We start from the raw sequence: 17036 nt of genomic DNA, 5'->3' as shown, positions 1-17036 counted from the left end.
TTGGTTTGAAACTATGTATCAAAAGTTTAAATTGAACTAATACACAAAAGATTCTTAATTAGAACAACTTAGTTGTTGTATAATACATATTCTTGTACAGAATATGTTTATCATTCGGCCTGATTTCGTAGTCAACTGTAATCTTTTTTAAAGAAAAGTTGCTTTAATTAGAGCTTCTTATATCTAATGGTTTTGAAACTCTTTATTAACCAAATTTGTACATACTTAAAGTGTGACTATTTTATCGTAAAAAGTCATAGTATTTACAATTCTAAACTAAAAATAAAACATTAATATGATAACTAATACAAAAAATGGTTCTCATTTCAAATTTATTTGAATACTAAAAATTACTTGAATATGACTTTTTAAGTCAATAAACATTATTTTTTTCAAAGTATTAAGAAATATATATATATATATATATATATATAATCCTAGAACGAAGTATGTTATTGATCAGTATGTTTAGTATAAAAATTGTATTAAATATAATCAGTAAAAATGTCACACTTAACAAAAAGTATCCTATGTGAACGAGGTTAAGTATAATGCAGCCATTCATTAATAACACCTAAACCCCCTTCCCTAAGAAGTTTTGCATAAAACTTTAAATCTAAATTTTCACCCCTATAACACTTTACTAAAACATGTAACATATAAATCAGACAAAAAAGATTTTTAAATTAAAGCCTATAACAAATAGAAGTAAAAATTTAGCCAATCAAAAGCGCGTAGATTTTACAGCTGTGGTATAAAAGAACGTTATAGAAAAATTTTATCTTAAAAAACAAACACGAAACATGTATATTCAACTTAATGTAGCAATTATATGAAACATAAATAGATATAAGAGTATTTGTATAAAAATTTCAAATTTAGCATCAGTATATTCGGTATATATAAAAATATATTACCACCTAGATTAATATATAGTATAGATTGATTAACAGAAAAGTTTTAGCTGTTTTAACTTTTATTATAACTCAGACATTTTTGGTTTTAAAGTAGCAACTAGTAAAAGACTAATTTATTACTAATAAGGTGTTTAAGAATATTCGAGCAAGAATTATGTTTAAAATTTTTATTTAGCTTATCTACATTATAAATAGGTATTATTTTTGTTTAATTAACTAATTAATGATTTTTCTATACAGTGCAAAAGACGCTTAAGTTATTTTCAAAAATTAATATCTTCAAAAGTATAAAAAGGTAGTTTATAATGTAAAATAGTGTATAAAAGTTGCCAATTAAAGTTTTTCAAGCTTGGTTTTTATAGCGAATTGAGACGTAAGTAAAATAATAAAAAATAGATTATTAATTGTTTAAGAAAGTACATATTTTATAAAGACTTAAGTATATTATACAATGTAAAATTTGTTCCCATAGATGTTTATATTTTAATATACATTCTATGAGTAGCTAATAGTCAATAAAAGTAATAAAGTTAATAAAAGTAAAACTATCTCTAGTGAGACTAAAACCGAAACATTATTAAAATGTCACTAAAACTAAAACTGCGGCCCGCTAGGATTTTGGAAACTTGAAATCTGGCCCGCGAGCACCAACTGCCTTCCGATCCCTGATTTTCACAAAACTTTTACTTACTTACTTTAGCTTTATGCTTTATTTTAATAGTGTTAAATATTCATCAATTTAAGAAACTAGTTTAATTTTATTAACTTAAAAAAGATATTAATGTTAGCAAACTTTTTTTGGTTTTCAATTTTTTTTTTTGTAAGTTTTTCGTTAAATACGCTAATTGTTTTTTTTATTTCACCAAATTAATAACTAAAAGTGTTTAGTATTTTGCTTTAAATGTATTACAACTTCAAACGTAATAATGCTAATAAATCCTTTTCGTTTATTTTGTTATAAATTAGAAATATTCTACTAATTAACTGTTTTATTTTAAGTCTACGTGACTATCTTCCTGAAGTTTAATATTTTATAAACATCAAAGACCTATAGCATTAATTCTCTTTCTTATTTAATACATGCTTTATCGTATTAAAATAATATGCAATAACTTACAAAATAACGTAAAAAATTTAATTGAACATTAATTTAGTTTAACTTTTACACTAGCTACATTTAAAATTCTTAGGCTTGAAAATAGTTTAAGTTTTTTGCGTAAGTTATAAAAACTTAAAAAAAATTGTAGATTATAATACTAGTTTAAACTCATTAAGCTGCTCATTTAAGTTTATTATTTAATAACTATAAAAAGCTAACAAATTACTCAAGTAGATAATAGGTATGCCCAACTTAAGAACTGCTTTAAGACAACCAATAACACTACTAAATAAAATTTTACAGAATATAGTTTTATGTATTTTAGTTTTATGATGATTAAAACTCTGGATGCTGTCTGCAACAGGAGCAAATTATAGAATTTGACAGCAATTTTTAATGCATTAACTAAAATGTAAATGTCTACATTTTAGTTTTGTAACATTAGTTCCGTTTTTAAATTCTTCTAAACACACAGCGCAATCCTTTACTTGATATGCAGTTCCCTCATAAACAAAATTTGTTAGTTGTTCAAATACACATTTGTGTGAGTACCTTTTTATATACTTTAAACTTTTGTCATTTAAAGTGTTTCCAAATTTTGCTAAATCTTTGAAGTAATCCAAAAATTTGTGATTAGAACAAGAATCGATTAGTTCTTTTATTATCTTTCTTAATTTATTTATTTTACTAATTGTCTACAAGATTTTTGACCATTTTTCATTTAGTTCAATCACAATATTTTTAAATTTTTCAAAATCTTTGATGGCTTCAATAGTAAACACATATATAACTTGAACACTTCTACCATATTTGCTTATCGCTTCGACGATTTTGTTTAATTTGTGTTTATCTATAATCTCAACATTTTCTTCATACTTAAAGACAAATTCTATGTCTTTATTCAAGTTTGTGTTATCTTCTTGTGATAGAAACGCAGACAATTTTTTAAAAGCTATTAATTTTGCATATTTATTACAAAAAGTCTTATACTTTTGCACGTAATTTTTAAGATTCGCTTCCAAAATTTTATTATCTCCAACATTTAAAAAAATATAGTATGCCAGTAAATTTAAAAGGTCAAAGATTTATAAAATATATCTTTAATTTTCTTTTCAAAAGAGTTTAATGTATATTTTATGCCTTCAGAAACGTTTTTAATACCATTAAATTCATCAGTTTCTATGCTGTTCATGCTTTAATTTTTTTTTGTCAAACTTCAGTAAACTTATTTCTACTAATACCAATTTTTTTAAATAAATTAAGTAACTACGTTTAATGTTTTAACATTAAGTACTTCTTATAGAGTCCGAAGACTGTTACATATATCAAAAAATGTAAAAACTATGGCTTTTATTGTTGAATAATTTTGTTAAGAACTATCAATGAAAAGTTCTTATTATCAGAAAGAACACAACAGAATATAAAATCCTTATTAAGACAGTTTGAGATATAACAACATAATTATTAACAATATTTATGTTGTTATATAATAACTTGTAGTTAATAAACGAGCGTAGTTAGTCTACTTTACTTGCTTGTGTTTATAAGACTAAATAGCTTATAATTTTATAAAATAGTATTAAGTAGCTGTATGGAAGTTAATTATACTCAACATTATATGAACTATTATAATTACTCTTATAAGACTAAGAAGCTAAAGTTTTAGTATTTTGTTTTCATTAATTTAAATTTTATCCACTGCTATTTAAATTAAGTTAACGATTATTAAAAATATTAATTTGTTACTTATGTAAAAAGCTATTTAAGATAAGCCTTATTTCAATAACAATACTTATTTACCTGTTTCAACTGGAAATAACTAGATTCTGTGAGTTAATCTACCATTTAGCATAAAACTAGTTTTAACATAGGAACTTTAGATTTTTCAAAATTGAATATAAACATTTAATGATTTAAAATATTAATACTTATAAGTACTTTTTTTCAATTAAGTCAAAACATTGTTAAAGGCAATCTGTATGAGCTCAAATGAACTTAATTAAAGGTTATTAAAATTAACAATTGCTTTATAATCTATTTCCTTTGACTAGTAAAGAAAAATTAGTGAGTATACAATAAAAAATAGTTATAGTATACTAAAAAAATTACAATCAAAAAATAGGTATTTTTTGTTTTAAAATCAGAAAGTTTAATTAAAATATGCATATTTTTAGTTTATTGAAATTTCATAAGTTTAGATATTTTAAAAATATTGAGATTGCTTCAAATATAACCAATTCAATGGAATTTGTACAAATGTTAATAACCTTAAATCTCGATAAGTCACAGTTGTTTGCAAAAGCGACGTTATTAATCAGATGTTCTGCTTTTGAAGATATTCTTGACGCATTTATAACAGTTTTTGTCTCCTAATTAGTCTTTTCTTTTACAAAGCTTAATACACATTTAGGTATATGTTAATTCACTTTTATTTTTAGATGTCTAAATTTTTCCCAAAAAACATCTTCTATAGAAGCAATTAAGTTTGTAAATAACACAACTTTTATCAAGGTAGGATATTGAATCCATTAGTTTTAATCTAACAACTGCGATGAAAAAACCATAACTTTAGGCCAGTGCTTCTGAACCTTTTTGTAGTGGCGGAACCCTTTTCAAAAAAAAACTTTTCTGCGGAATCCCAAATTTGATTTTACAAGTGAAAAACGAATGTTTTAGCAAAACTATATCATTTCAAGGAATCATACCAATTGAAATAGTATTAAGTTGAGTAAAACTCAAAGTGTGCCAGAGGCAATAGGTATTTTATGATTCTATAATAAATAAACGAAAACAAACATGATTAATCGCAGCGTCATAAAAATGTTTCTTTGCATAATAAAAACAAAATGAGAGCTACAAACATTAACGAAATGAACATGAACCTAATCGATTTAATAGATTACTGTATTAACCGGGTAAGATGCCTAACGAAAAACGATTAAAAAACATCTAGTGCAAAACTTTAACTTGTCTCTTAGCAATAACCATGTTAATTGTAAGCGCGGCTGGATTTTGGTTAGACTGAGACGGAAACAGACAGATAAGGTTAGAGTTAGAATAAAGTTCCTTTACTTCTTTTTAATATTTGTTACATGCGAAAAGCCAGACTCGCAAAGATAAGTGGTAGTGAATGGTAAAAGAAAATTTACTGCACGCTTTGCTAAGACGGTGTACTCTGAAATTGCACATATCCAAAAATCTAAAAGCTCCTTTCCTTTGAAACTTAATTTTAAATTGCTATCTTCAGATAGTTGCAGCAATTCGTTTTCTGTATCTGTAGGAAGATTCACTTTTTCTGAAGCAATATCACACATAAAATTATTCAAAATCCATAAATTTATGATGCGAACATCTTCAGGAAAATAATGTTGGAACTTTATAGACAAAAGATCAAGGTAGTTGTATATTTCGTCAGAGAAGTTGAATTCTATGCATTTTTCATGGTTTCAAACCGGTGAAACAAAATTACCATTGCTAACCTTTTTCTTCAAAAAGTTAATTCTATTTTTAAACACCTCAATCTTGTCTGTCATGACAAAAATGGAATTTTGTTTCCCTTGCATAGCGTTTAGTTCTTCGAAAATATCGGTGAGATAAGCTAGCCTGGCTAAAAAAGCACCATCTTCAAAGAACTTCACTAATTCTGAGCCTTAATCTTTAAAAAAGGTGAACACCTGCTTCTTTAATTCAACGAGACGAACCAGTGTCCGCGCCTTCGATAGCCAGCGAACTTCGTTGTGATAAAGAAGTCGCAGATGGTCAGCATCTAAACCTTTACAAAGGTCTTTGAAACATCTGGCCTCTGTGTCACTTTTCTTTATGAAATTAACAGTTTTAATCGACGCTGAGAGAACTTCTTGTAAACAAGAAGAAAGATGTTTTGTTGCCAAATTTTCTCTATGTAAAAAACAATGTATCCATTTAGCTTCAACTGCTTTATCCTTCATTTTCCTCACTACACCATTTTTGGACCCAGTCATAGACGCTGCACCGTCAGTACAAATGCCGACACATTAATTCCACTCTAAAACCTTGCTGATGAAATAATTTTCGACACATTTCATTACTTCAACAGAAGTTGTTTTTGTGGGTAATTCTCCACAAAATAATATACCTTCGTTGAGCCCTTCCTGCCCACAATATCTAACAAAAACGAGTAACATGGCTTTGCCGCTTACGTCAGTGGTCTCGTCTAGTTGCACAGCATAAAATAGACTGGCTCTTAGTTTCTCCAGTAGTTGATCCTCTGTATCACTAACCATCTCCATGACCCTGGATTGGATGGTGTCATTAGACAGAGGAATTGTTCTAATTTTTTTAACAACTGGTTTTGACGCAACCTCCTTGCACAGATCAATAAGGAAAGAAAGGGCAAACTCCTTAGCAATAGTGAAAGCCTTCTTGCATATCCCAATTAGAATGCTCCCTTATAACTTGCCTTTAAAATTGAGATGGAAGGGTTGATGGATGATTTCAAAGCATTCTTTTGCAAGAATAAGGCATGTGCCTTCTTTTTAAAATAGTTTAACTTTTTAGACTTACTGTCCTTATGTAATGCACCTTGGTGCCTTCTCAACTTAGCTGGTGCTAATGATGAGTTCGCCAACACTTTGTTACAACGAACTTCAAAACATTGACCTTTCTGTTCTCCTCCACTTTCAATCACCACAAAACCATACTGCAGATACACATCATTAAACTTACTAGTTTTACCTTTAGATGAACTTCTACCAACATCTTCACTATCGTCATACTTTCTTTTGAAAAATTTAGACATGCTAAATAAGTATGTAAAATAAAGTCTGAAAAAAGTAAAACATTCCATTTGGTTATTTCAAAATAAGAATACTTGTAACACTGATTATAAAACTTAAAATATCGAATTTTTAAAAGTTGGTTTTGACCAAGGTAGAAAAAGTAAACCTTAATAAACAGCGTAAAAATTCATAAACACATTTTTAAATTTTCGAGAAAATTGACTTTGAAATATGTACGTTCCATACGTTTGTATTGGAAACTTTTAACAAAAATTACAATTTCTCATAACTTAAATGAATTTTTAAATTCTATAAAAACTGGCCTGTAGTTTATACTTAAAGCTTTCATATAAGAATCAATGTTATTTTTTGTAAATAATAATCATGGACCCCTCTATGTCCTAAATATATATCAGAAGCTTGAATTTTAAAAAAGATAACAACTTTTAATAATAAAAGTAAAAATTAAGAAGTGTTTTTTGGCATTAATTTAAACCAACAGTAATGTTTCAACAAACAAAAATGTTACAACTAAAATTACATAAAAAAACAACCTTGATTAAGCAAATCATTATTTTATACTTTTTATTTTAAAATCATCAACTAAAAAATAATATAATTTTTTGAATATTAAAAGTTTTTTGTCGTTTTCTTTAGGTGTTTTGTTATAAATGAGTATCAAAAAAAATATCATTGAGTTATAATATTTAAAGAGAAAAAGCACATAAGACTTAAATAACAAACTTTAAAACTTGGCTAACACATAGACATTTAAACATTTTTATCATGTAAATTAAAAAAATAATTTCAAACTCAATTTTTGTTAAAATTTCTAAGACCTGGCCATAACTTTTTTAAATTAGAGTATTTCTTTTTATTATGTTAGTCTAAAAAACTATTTCAAACTCAGCTTCTGTTAAAATTTTATAGGTCTGGCCAGATTTTTTTAAAATTATAGTATTTTTTTTCTAGCAAAAAATAAGCTTTTAAACATATTAAATTTTTAATCAAGCTAATAGACATCTTTTTAAACATTTTTACAGCATTTGAGACAATATAATATACCAGAAATAAGTTTCTGATAAAGATTTTTTATTTCGTTTTATTGTGTAAACATTTAGAATTTGTTTTGATTGCTCCTACATTATTTGCTTTAGTGATAATACCAGTATTTTCATGACTTCACTAAATATAGAAATTTAAAAAATTTGCAAAAATTTGCGCAACCAGGACACCTATTAATAATGAATGCCCATTAAAATTCCTACCGCTAGATACACACTAAGCAGATCAGTTAATGCTATAAATACATATGTTTTTAATTGTATGTGTTCCACTTTTTTTGAAATTTTATGATTTATGTTTTTTTTTTTAAATTTCTTTTTTAAATTTCGAAACGCCTTGCGAAACCCCTGAGAGTCTTCGCGGAACCCTAGGGTTCCGCGGAACCGCATTTCAGAAGCACTGCTTTAGGCTATACTTGGTTATAAGTTGACTGTGTTAGTTCTTGCAGCTTCTTCTAAATAAACGTGACAATTATGGTAGTTTAAGAACCGCAGTAAATTTATCTGGTCCAAAAAATTTAAGCTTCCTATGGTTGTCATCATGTGATTTTATGACTTTTTTTATCAGCTTTATTGGATTACCATTACCCACTAGAATCTCCTTAATATTTTTTCTTTCAGTATGAAGCAATTCTTGATAATACTTCTTACAAGGCCGATAGTATAAAGTTCTTATCAGATTTATTTTTCTTACTCAGGTACAAAAATATTGAAAATGGTAATATTTTTCGGTAAAAGAAGGCTTTTATACATACTAGTAAGGAATTTCGCTTTACGTTTTGTAATTAAAATGAATTTGGTTGTTGATTTCTATGTCCTTCGTGATTGAAAGTTTTTCTCGTAACACGTTTGACTAAAAGGAAAATCTCGTTAATTTTCTTGGTTTGTGAAATTACTAGACAATAATCCATTTTACTTAGGTAAAGAACTTGGGACGATAACTCATCAACCAAATTAGACTCTAAGTGTTCAATAAAGATATAAGAGAGAGTTGGTCCAAGAGGAGACCCATTAACCACTTCGTCTATTTATATGTAAATTTCGTTTTCAAAGTTAAACTGGATACCACTTGTAACTATATTCATTAACTTTATCTTAGTTTTCTTAAGCTGTATAACACTTTATTACAAAATTGTATAACCTCATCCAATGGTACATTTGTAATGAGTTTTTCACATCAAATGAGGATAAGAATGTGTTTTCCGGATTAATATTCCTAATCACCTTATTTACTTCAAAATAATCTTTAAACAATAAAACGTGAATAATGACTTAGTACTGGTTCAAGTAATAAGTTACAAAACCTTGCTAGCTTGTGTTGGTGAGGCTCCGCCATTGACAAAATCAACCTCAAAGGAACTAAAAGAACAGTTGAAGTAGAACATAGTTAGAATATTGGTTAAATTAGAAACAATCTCAACATCTTTAAATAAAATTGTATTATATAAGCATAAAGATATTTTATTATGATAAGCAACTTTTTTTTGTAATTGTATTTTGTTAAAAATATTTTTTTCAAATATTTTAAAACTTTCATCGCATTCACTGCTACGAAAAACTTGTCTAAAAATAGTACAATAATTTTACTTTGCATGACTTAAGTAAATCATGGTCTCATTTTGACAACTAATTTTGCTTTTTTTATGCATTCCGTTATTACATTTAAAGTTTAACACATACTTCAAAAAGCATAAAAATTGTTTTTATAAAGTATTTATAAAATTATTTTACAAGGAAAATTCCTAGCGACTTTTAAAAAGTAAGTAGATTTCCTTATCTCAATTTTTACTCGTAAATAATAAATTTATACTCAAAGAAAAATACTAGTTTTACAAATAAGATAAAATTTTGATAAACCGTTACAAACATTTTAAAACTTTTTATTAATTTGCGTATATACTAAAGCACTACAAAACTTGTTTTCGCTCTTTATGGTGATTTTCTTCTTACTTGTTGCAACTTTAAACGTTTATAACATAATTCATTTTTTATAAAAGTAAATTAATTGTCCTACATAGGACCAAGTCATCAAAACTTGGGTAACTTAAACTTAAAATTTACATAAAAAAGGGGAAAAAACATTTGTAAAATGTTCTATTTTAGTATCAACTTCAAGGTTTTTAACAACAAATATCCTTTTATAAAACTTTAAAACTATATCGTTAAAATAATTTTGAAAATAATGATACTGTTTGTAGTTTATAAAAATATTTACTTTAAATAATGGTATAAAGCTACTAACGATTAATTTTTTTTTATTGCGAAGACATTTACGCAAGTTTCCTTTTGACTGATACAATGTTCATAGTGAATATGTCTACCTGATAAGTCCTAATAATGACAAAACCAGATTGCATAACTTCATATGAACAGTTGTTACTGGTCGAGCGGTTTAGTTTACAGCTAACATCTTTTATTGGTAAAATACTATTTTTAATCAAATGAAAGCCAACCTATTTGTTTTATTAATATTGTATTAAAAACAAATATCTTAAAATTATACGTTTATATATTTTTAATAAAATGTTTAAGTAAAAAGATAAATAAGTAAACTTTTACATAACCAAAAATACCTTAGAGCCACAGTTAAAATTAAATTCTAGTTTCAAGTAAGTAGTAAACATTCTAAATTTTTAAAACTAATTTAGATTTATTTCTGACAAATGTACTTTTGTAAGATTTTTAAAACACTAAACTAATTTATTAAAGTTTAAAAATAGTTAAGTTTATGTCGTAAAGCAGTATTATTTTATACATAAAAAAATCTCTATAGGTTCAAAAAACACTATGCGAAATTATGCAATTAAATGATAAGCTATTACATCTACATATATATACGAGTGTTGTACTGTTGCCATAGTAAAATAAACCCTTAAAAAACATTTTGAAGAGTCAAACACAAGTTTATCAGCTGTTGAATGTATATATTTATAAAAAATTTTTAAACTTGAGGTACTTTAAGTAAAACGTAGTCTTTTAGACGCTTGTAGTTTTAGAATATTCTGACGACACTTGTTTTTAATTACGTCACAAACAGCAACCCAATTTACTTTTTTTCCAAAACTTACTTCATTTTGAAGCTGCCGTATTTAGTTAGCATTTTCATTTTAAAAATATATTTTTAAATATCAAAAATTCTAGTCGCCGTTTTAAAAAAGTTACAAACTTCAAGGAACAATCATCATGAACTTCACATATCAACATTTCTTAAAGTTAAGTGCAAAAGTTTTTATAAACATTTTAATTGTAAGTATTGATTATGCTGCAAAATTAGTTGTCAACGAGTTTTCTTACATATTTCATTAAATTGTTTTATACATAGTTTTCTCAATTGCGCTTGTAAGTTATCCTTTTATTTTATTAATATTTTAGTTGGTTATAGTCTACATAAAAACTTAGGACATTTTATGTGGTAGTTTTAAATAAAACCTGAAGTAACATATTGCTGTTAACGTACGTTAAGGTATTAAAAGTTTAAAAAATTCAAGACTTTTATATTATTTTAGTATTTTAACATAAACGTTTGCTTTAATATATAAAAACTCGATTAATTTTTTAAATTAAAAACATTTTTTTTTTACTTTATTACAGAACAAAGGTAAATCTAAGATACATTAGAACTATTTTAACAAAATAGAATAAACTACTGAACAAAAACTTGCTGAGTACAAGTTATATTTCAGCTCTATTAACATCAAAATCTTGGGTTCTGCCTGCAATAAGGGCAAATTATAGAATTTGACAACCACTTTACAATGCATTCACTGCAAAATAAATGTCCACATTTCAGCTTTGTTACATTAGTTCCATTTTTGAACTCTTCTAAACACACAGCGCAATCATTTGCTTGATTTGGAATTCCCTCATAAACAAAATTGGTTTGTTGTTTAAACACACACTGGTATAAATATTTTTTTGTTAACCTTTTTTGTTTGTTTTTTAAAGTGGTTCCATAGACTCTTAACTTATCGCTGCGTTTCATAATTTTATAAGTAGAAAAAGTATCAACTAATTGTTTTACTAGTGGTTTTAATTCGTTTAATTCACTAGAGTCTACACAATCTTTTTTTAGTTTTTCACTTAGTTCATTCATAGCATTTTTAAATTTTCCATAATCTTCTTCATATTCAATAGTAATAAAAAAATTAACTACAGCACTTTTACCATAGTTATCAAGTATTTTGACGAACTCGTGTATTTTATGTCTATTTATAATTTCATAACTTTCTTTATAATTAAAAACAAAATCCATCTTTTCGTTTAAATCTGTTTTATCTTCTAAAGAAAGTGATAAGCAAGCCTCTGTAAAAATGATAAATTTTGAATATTTCTTACAAAAACTTTTATAACATTTCAAATGACGGTCAAACTTAGACTTCAAAATTTCAGTGTCATCAACATCGTAAGAAATATTTGAGGCCAGTGAATTTAAATAATTAAAATGATCATGGAAAAGTATATTGATTTTTTTTTCAAAAGACTTAACCGTCGTTTCTATTATTTTAAAACTGTTTTTAATGCCATTAAATTCTGTAGTTTCTTCAGTGTTCATTCTTCTCTTTTTTTAGCTACTAAACTTTTGCAACATTTGTATATATATCAAACTTAAAAACCAATTAAGCGGTTAGGTTTAAACTTTTTAAAGACTAAATACTTATAATAAAGACCTAATTTAAAACCGCAAATACCAAAAGTATTTACAAAATTAAGAATTGTTTTAGTTTTGTTTAAAGAACTACGGATTGCTAATACTAAATAACAAAAAAAGTAGAACATAATACAAATTTAAAAGCATATCATATTTTAATGTATTTAATTAAAACACGTTTAAACCAGCATTATATAATAATTTTCAATTTGTTCTCATAAAATTAACTTATTAATACTTTTATTTAAGTATCTGAACTAACTTAGTAATTTTTAGTATTTTTTAGTTTAAAGGAAGTAGTTATAAAAAATACGTTTTTCTAAATCTTAATTGTTTTTTAGGTTATTCTAAATTTATTTGTTGTTAAATAAGATAAAAAACATTTTACTTTGTAAATTAACTGTGTGTTAAAATTAAAATTAATTACTTTAAGTACAATATAGGTTTAAAGAAAGTACTATTACTAGAATAAGAAGTTAAAATTTAGTTGTTAAGTATTCTTTACTTTTAATTTTTCCGATGCTAATTAAGATTAAATTAAGATTATGTAAAGTATTAAATTGTAAATTATTTTTAAATAATACTCAGATTAGATTGTTTTAACATAATATATATTATTTGTTTCAGTAGGAATTAATTAATGAGTAAACCTAGCAATTTCAGAAGCCACATTTGAGGCTTTTATAGTAATATTAAATGCGTTAAAATAGTTACAAATACAATTTTTGTTTTTAGTTATAAACTAAACGATTATTTTAAGATAGCTAAAACATGAATAATTAATCTTTTAAAGAGTTTTAAAGAGTATTAAAGTAGTTTTTAAATGTATAAATAAGTTAATAATCTATTTTCTTCCATTGAAAAAGGAAAGTTACAATGTATATGATATATGAATGTTTTACTATACTTTTAATAGAAAATTAAATGATTACTAAATATTTTTATCGTATGAAGAACACCAACTTAAAAAATCATGTTAAACAAAAATTTTGTTTTTGTTGTTTTATTTACTTAATAAACCATTAATGTAGCTAGTTGTGAAATACTAATACAGAAGTGTATACTATTTAATCTTTTTTTGTAAGATTTTATATAAATTTTTTAACAATAAACTAGTTAAAAAAATTAAATTAATTTAGTTTGAAAACACTAACTCTTCTTACTTGTTTCTAATTTTGTTTTACTTATTCATAATCTAAATAAATTCTTGGTAAAATATGTGTTTCTAACATAAATAAAAGTTTTTCACGAGTATTAGTTACAATTTTATCACATTGTAAATGTAAATAAAAATGTAAAATCGTCAAAGTAATTGCTGTAGCAATTATATTCTTTTACTTTTATTCTAATCCATAAGAACTAAGTTGAAATGTTTTTTGAACTATAAAAGCTGATTATGTAACTTTACATTAAAGGAATGACAAAACTACGCAACATTAGCAGCATTTTTACAAAACCAAATTTAATGATTAACAAAATTTCAACATAAAAAAATATTTTAGTCTGTTTATTATCAAAATACTAAGTTCTTTCTGCAACAAAGACAAGTTATAGAATTTGACGACCATTTTACAATACACTCATTATAAAAGAATGTTTAAATTTTAGTTTTGTAACACTAGTTTGCTCTTTAAATTCTTATAAACAATCTGTTGCTTTGTTGGAAGTTTCTTCATAAACAAAATAAGTTTGTTGTTTTAATACGCTTTTTTATAAAAAGATTATTTGTATACTTAAGACAATTTCTATGTATTTTATTCCCACAAACTAGTAATTCATCGTGGTCTTCTTTAGTTCTATAGTTTGTGGAAAATTCAAACAAACTATGTACTATTGGTACTAACTCTTTAGAGTTCACAATACTTTTATATAGTCTTAACTCTAGTTAAACAACGGTGAAAGTCTGCAGAGCAGAAGCCTGGACTTTCGTTTGCCGTGAGACAAGCTCAAGTTTAACAAAGGATTGGTCAATTCAATCATTAGACCACAAGCTTTCGGTAGACTGAGACCAGTTTAGTCCTTATCAGGACTTATAAGTCACTCACAACCGAAAAACTTATAGTCCGTCGTTCTATAAACAGTTTATCACGCTTTCACATAAAGTAATCATTTGCTTGTAATTAAGTGACGTAAGCATTTGCATTTTCTGATTCCTAATAAGGACGAAACCGGTCTCAGTCTACCGAAAGCTTGTCGTCTGATGATCGAATCGACATAATCAACCCTTTGTTGCTTTGCTTGTTAATAACTAAAAAGATAACTTTAACGTATATACCAAACTTATTATTAATTTCAGCGAATTTATTCATATTGTGTCTATCTATAAATGTCGCCTTTTCTTCGAAGTTACAATAAAAAACCCTAAATTTTCATATAAACTTGCTTCGCCTTTTTTAAATAAATGTAAAGAAAACAATTAAGAATATATATATACATTTCTCACAAAAAGATTTAAACTTCTTCATATACATTTCAACTTTGAATTGTCTGAGGATTTGGCTTAATGAAAATTTTATTGTTAAATATAGTATTGTTCAACATAATTCGCTTCATTAGCACGTAATGACATTATCTGGGTATCCTGATCCATAAAACAGTAACTATCATTTTGGGTTTGAACAGCATTATTATCTTGGGTTTGAACAGCATATAACCTTCTTGACCGGTTGCACCACAAGCAATTTTTGCAAGGTTTACATTACGAGTTTCTATTTTTTATTAGAAAAAAAACTTTTAAAAACCCTAGACATACTAAGACCTATCTCCTTCATTGAACCTTTGCTTTTTTGACGTTGAAAGGAAGATACCGCTGATACAGTACGTGAGTTCTCTTTTACATGCCTACCCATTTCCTTGCTTCCAAAAAAGGAAGTTGTATCAACTGACAATCTAGACAAAATGTTTTCATTTCTAAGAACTTCTCTTCTAATGTCGTCGTCGCCTACAGTTGCAAGCATCACGTATTTTATTGCTTCTTCCGCATAACGTGTCACTTTTATTTCCACATTCACACTCACTGACTGTGGAACCACAATTTTCTGCTTTGCTACAAACACGGGTTGCAATCGTTGAAGTAGTTCATCGTGGTCTAGATGCAAGCTTATAAGTTCTGCTCTAATGACCCAAGTTGCATCGTTTATGACTGCAATTTACTCGATCAGTTTAACAACATATTATTCAGACTTAGCCATTAGCCTACGGTCACCTGCTAAGATTTGCTGCTCTAAAAGATCAAGCAATTCACAGTAGTTCAAAACCATTTGCTTTATTTCGTCAATAGAAGTTTTTAAGGGCTAATAGGGAATAGTAAAGTAGATTAATACAACAATCGAAACAAAACTTATTTTTTATTTACATAAACTAAAAAAACGCAAAGATACATTATAACTAAATCACGCTTTACTAAAACTACAGTTAAACACACATGAAAAAATTAGTTCTTAAATCTAACGTGTTTAAAGAACATTATTTAAAGGACAATTACTTACGTATTCTTTTAAAAATAAATTAACTCCTTTGAAAAAACAAACAATGTTTTTTGGGAATTAGGAAAATAGTTTTGAGAAAACTTATCAAATGCATTTATTGTTACAAAAAGTTCCATATTTATCCACACGCTTAAAAATGTTAAAATAAAATGTTAATTTTGTTACAGCTTGTCAAGTTTGTGATTAAAAGTTTACACGAAAAAGTAACCTAGATCATTATCAAGCTACTCACAGTTATGTTAGAAATTACAAATGTTCCATTTGTCCAGAAGGTCGATGTTTCAAAACTAAAAACAATTAAGCAAACACCAAGTCTTTCATTATGAACCTACAATTTCTTGCAGTCATTGTGTTTTTAAAGCTGATAAAAAAGGGAATTTGTCAAAACATGAAAAGTCTCATTGCTTGAAAACAAAGTAAAAAATAATTTGTATAAAGTTATTTTTATTTTATACGGAAAGAATATATAGAACAAAACTCATATTCTTTTAAATTAATTATAATTATTTATGTTTTTAAAAAATTTATATACTTAGTTTAATCTTAAAATAACAAATTTAGTATAAAAACATAGACATTACAAAGCTTATTTAGTTTTTGAATATTAATTTAACTGTTTTATACTTTTATACATTTTTATGAATGAGACAAGTTATATATTAAAAAAATAAAAAGTTTATTTTTCTTGAAAATACTAAAGCTAAAGTTATTGAAATAGTTTAGTTTTTTATACTTGTCCTTTAAATAACATAAAAAATTTAAGTTTGTAAAGATATTAACTTGATTTAGTTTTAAATTTGTTTGCTTATTATTATTTATATTAGTTATTAAAAGCATAAAAAAATATTAATTAAAAAAAAAAGTAAAACTATTTCTTATAAAGTTTTATACGTTTAATGTTTTCTATTTCTGTTTTAGTTGATGTATTTTAATTTGTGGTACAATTAAATATTCTTCATAAATAATAAAAGTTTTTTATTTCACAAAATTTAGTTTAATTTTTTTTCTCAGGTATAAATGTCTTTGTGGTTTGAGAGCTTTTCCATAAATAAAACATATTACC

General features: G+C 25.9%; 2 protein-coding genes across 2 annotated transcripts; both read right to left on the bottom strand.

The window, feature by feature from the left end:
* Positions 1 to 5666: 5666 nt before the first annotated feature.
* LOC145841158 (protein FAM200A-like) lies at positions 5667 to 5996 on the bottom strand. Its single transcript, XM_082948528.1, has one exon. It carries the CDS (start codon positions 5994 to 5996, stop codon positions 5667 to 5669), a length of 330 nt encoding a protein of 109 aa, XP_082804654.1.
* Positions 5997 to 6029: 33 nt separating this feature from the next.
* On the bottom strand, positions 6030 to 6793 carry LOC145841156 (zinc finger BED domain-containing protein 5-like). The gene is made up of 2 exons (XM_082948527.1): positions 6559 to 6793; positions 6030 to 6442 (listed from the first exon to the last, which is right to left on the bottom strand). The coding sequence occupies exons 1-2, from the start codon at positions 6791 to 6793 to the stop codon at positions 6030 to 6032; spliced, it is 648 nt and encodes a 215-aa protein (XP_082804653.1).
* Positions 6794 to 17036: the final 10243 nt, after the last annotated feature.

The sequence above is a fragment of the Thalia democratica genome, chromosome 7, assembly GCF_965202585.1.
Source record: "Thalia democratica chromosome 7, ktThaDemo2.hap1.1, whole genome shotgun sequence".
Lineage (NCBI taxonomy): Eukaryota > Metazoa > Chordata > Thaliacea > Salpida > Salpidae > Thalia > Thalia democratica.
The sequence above is the reverse complement of the archived record's forward strand: the minus strand, read 5'-3'. Positions and strand labels throughout refer to the sequence as shown.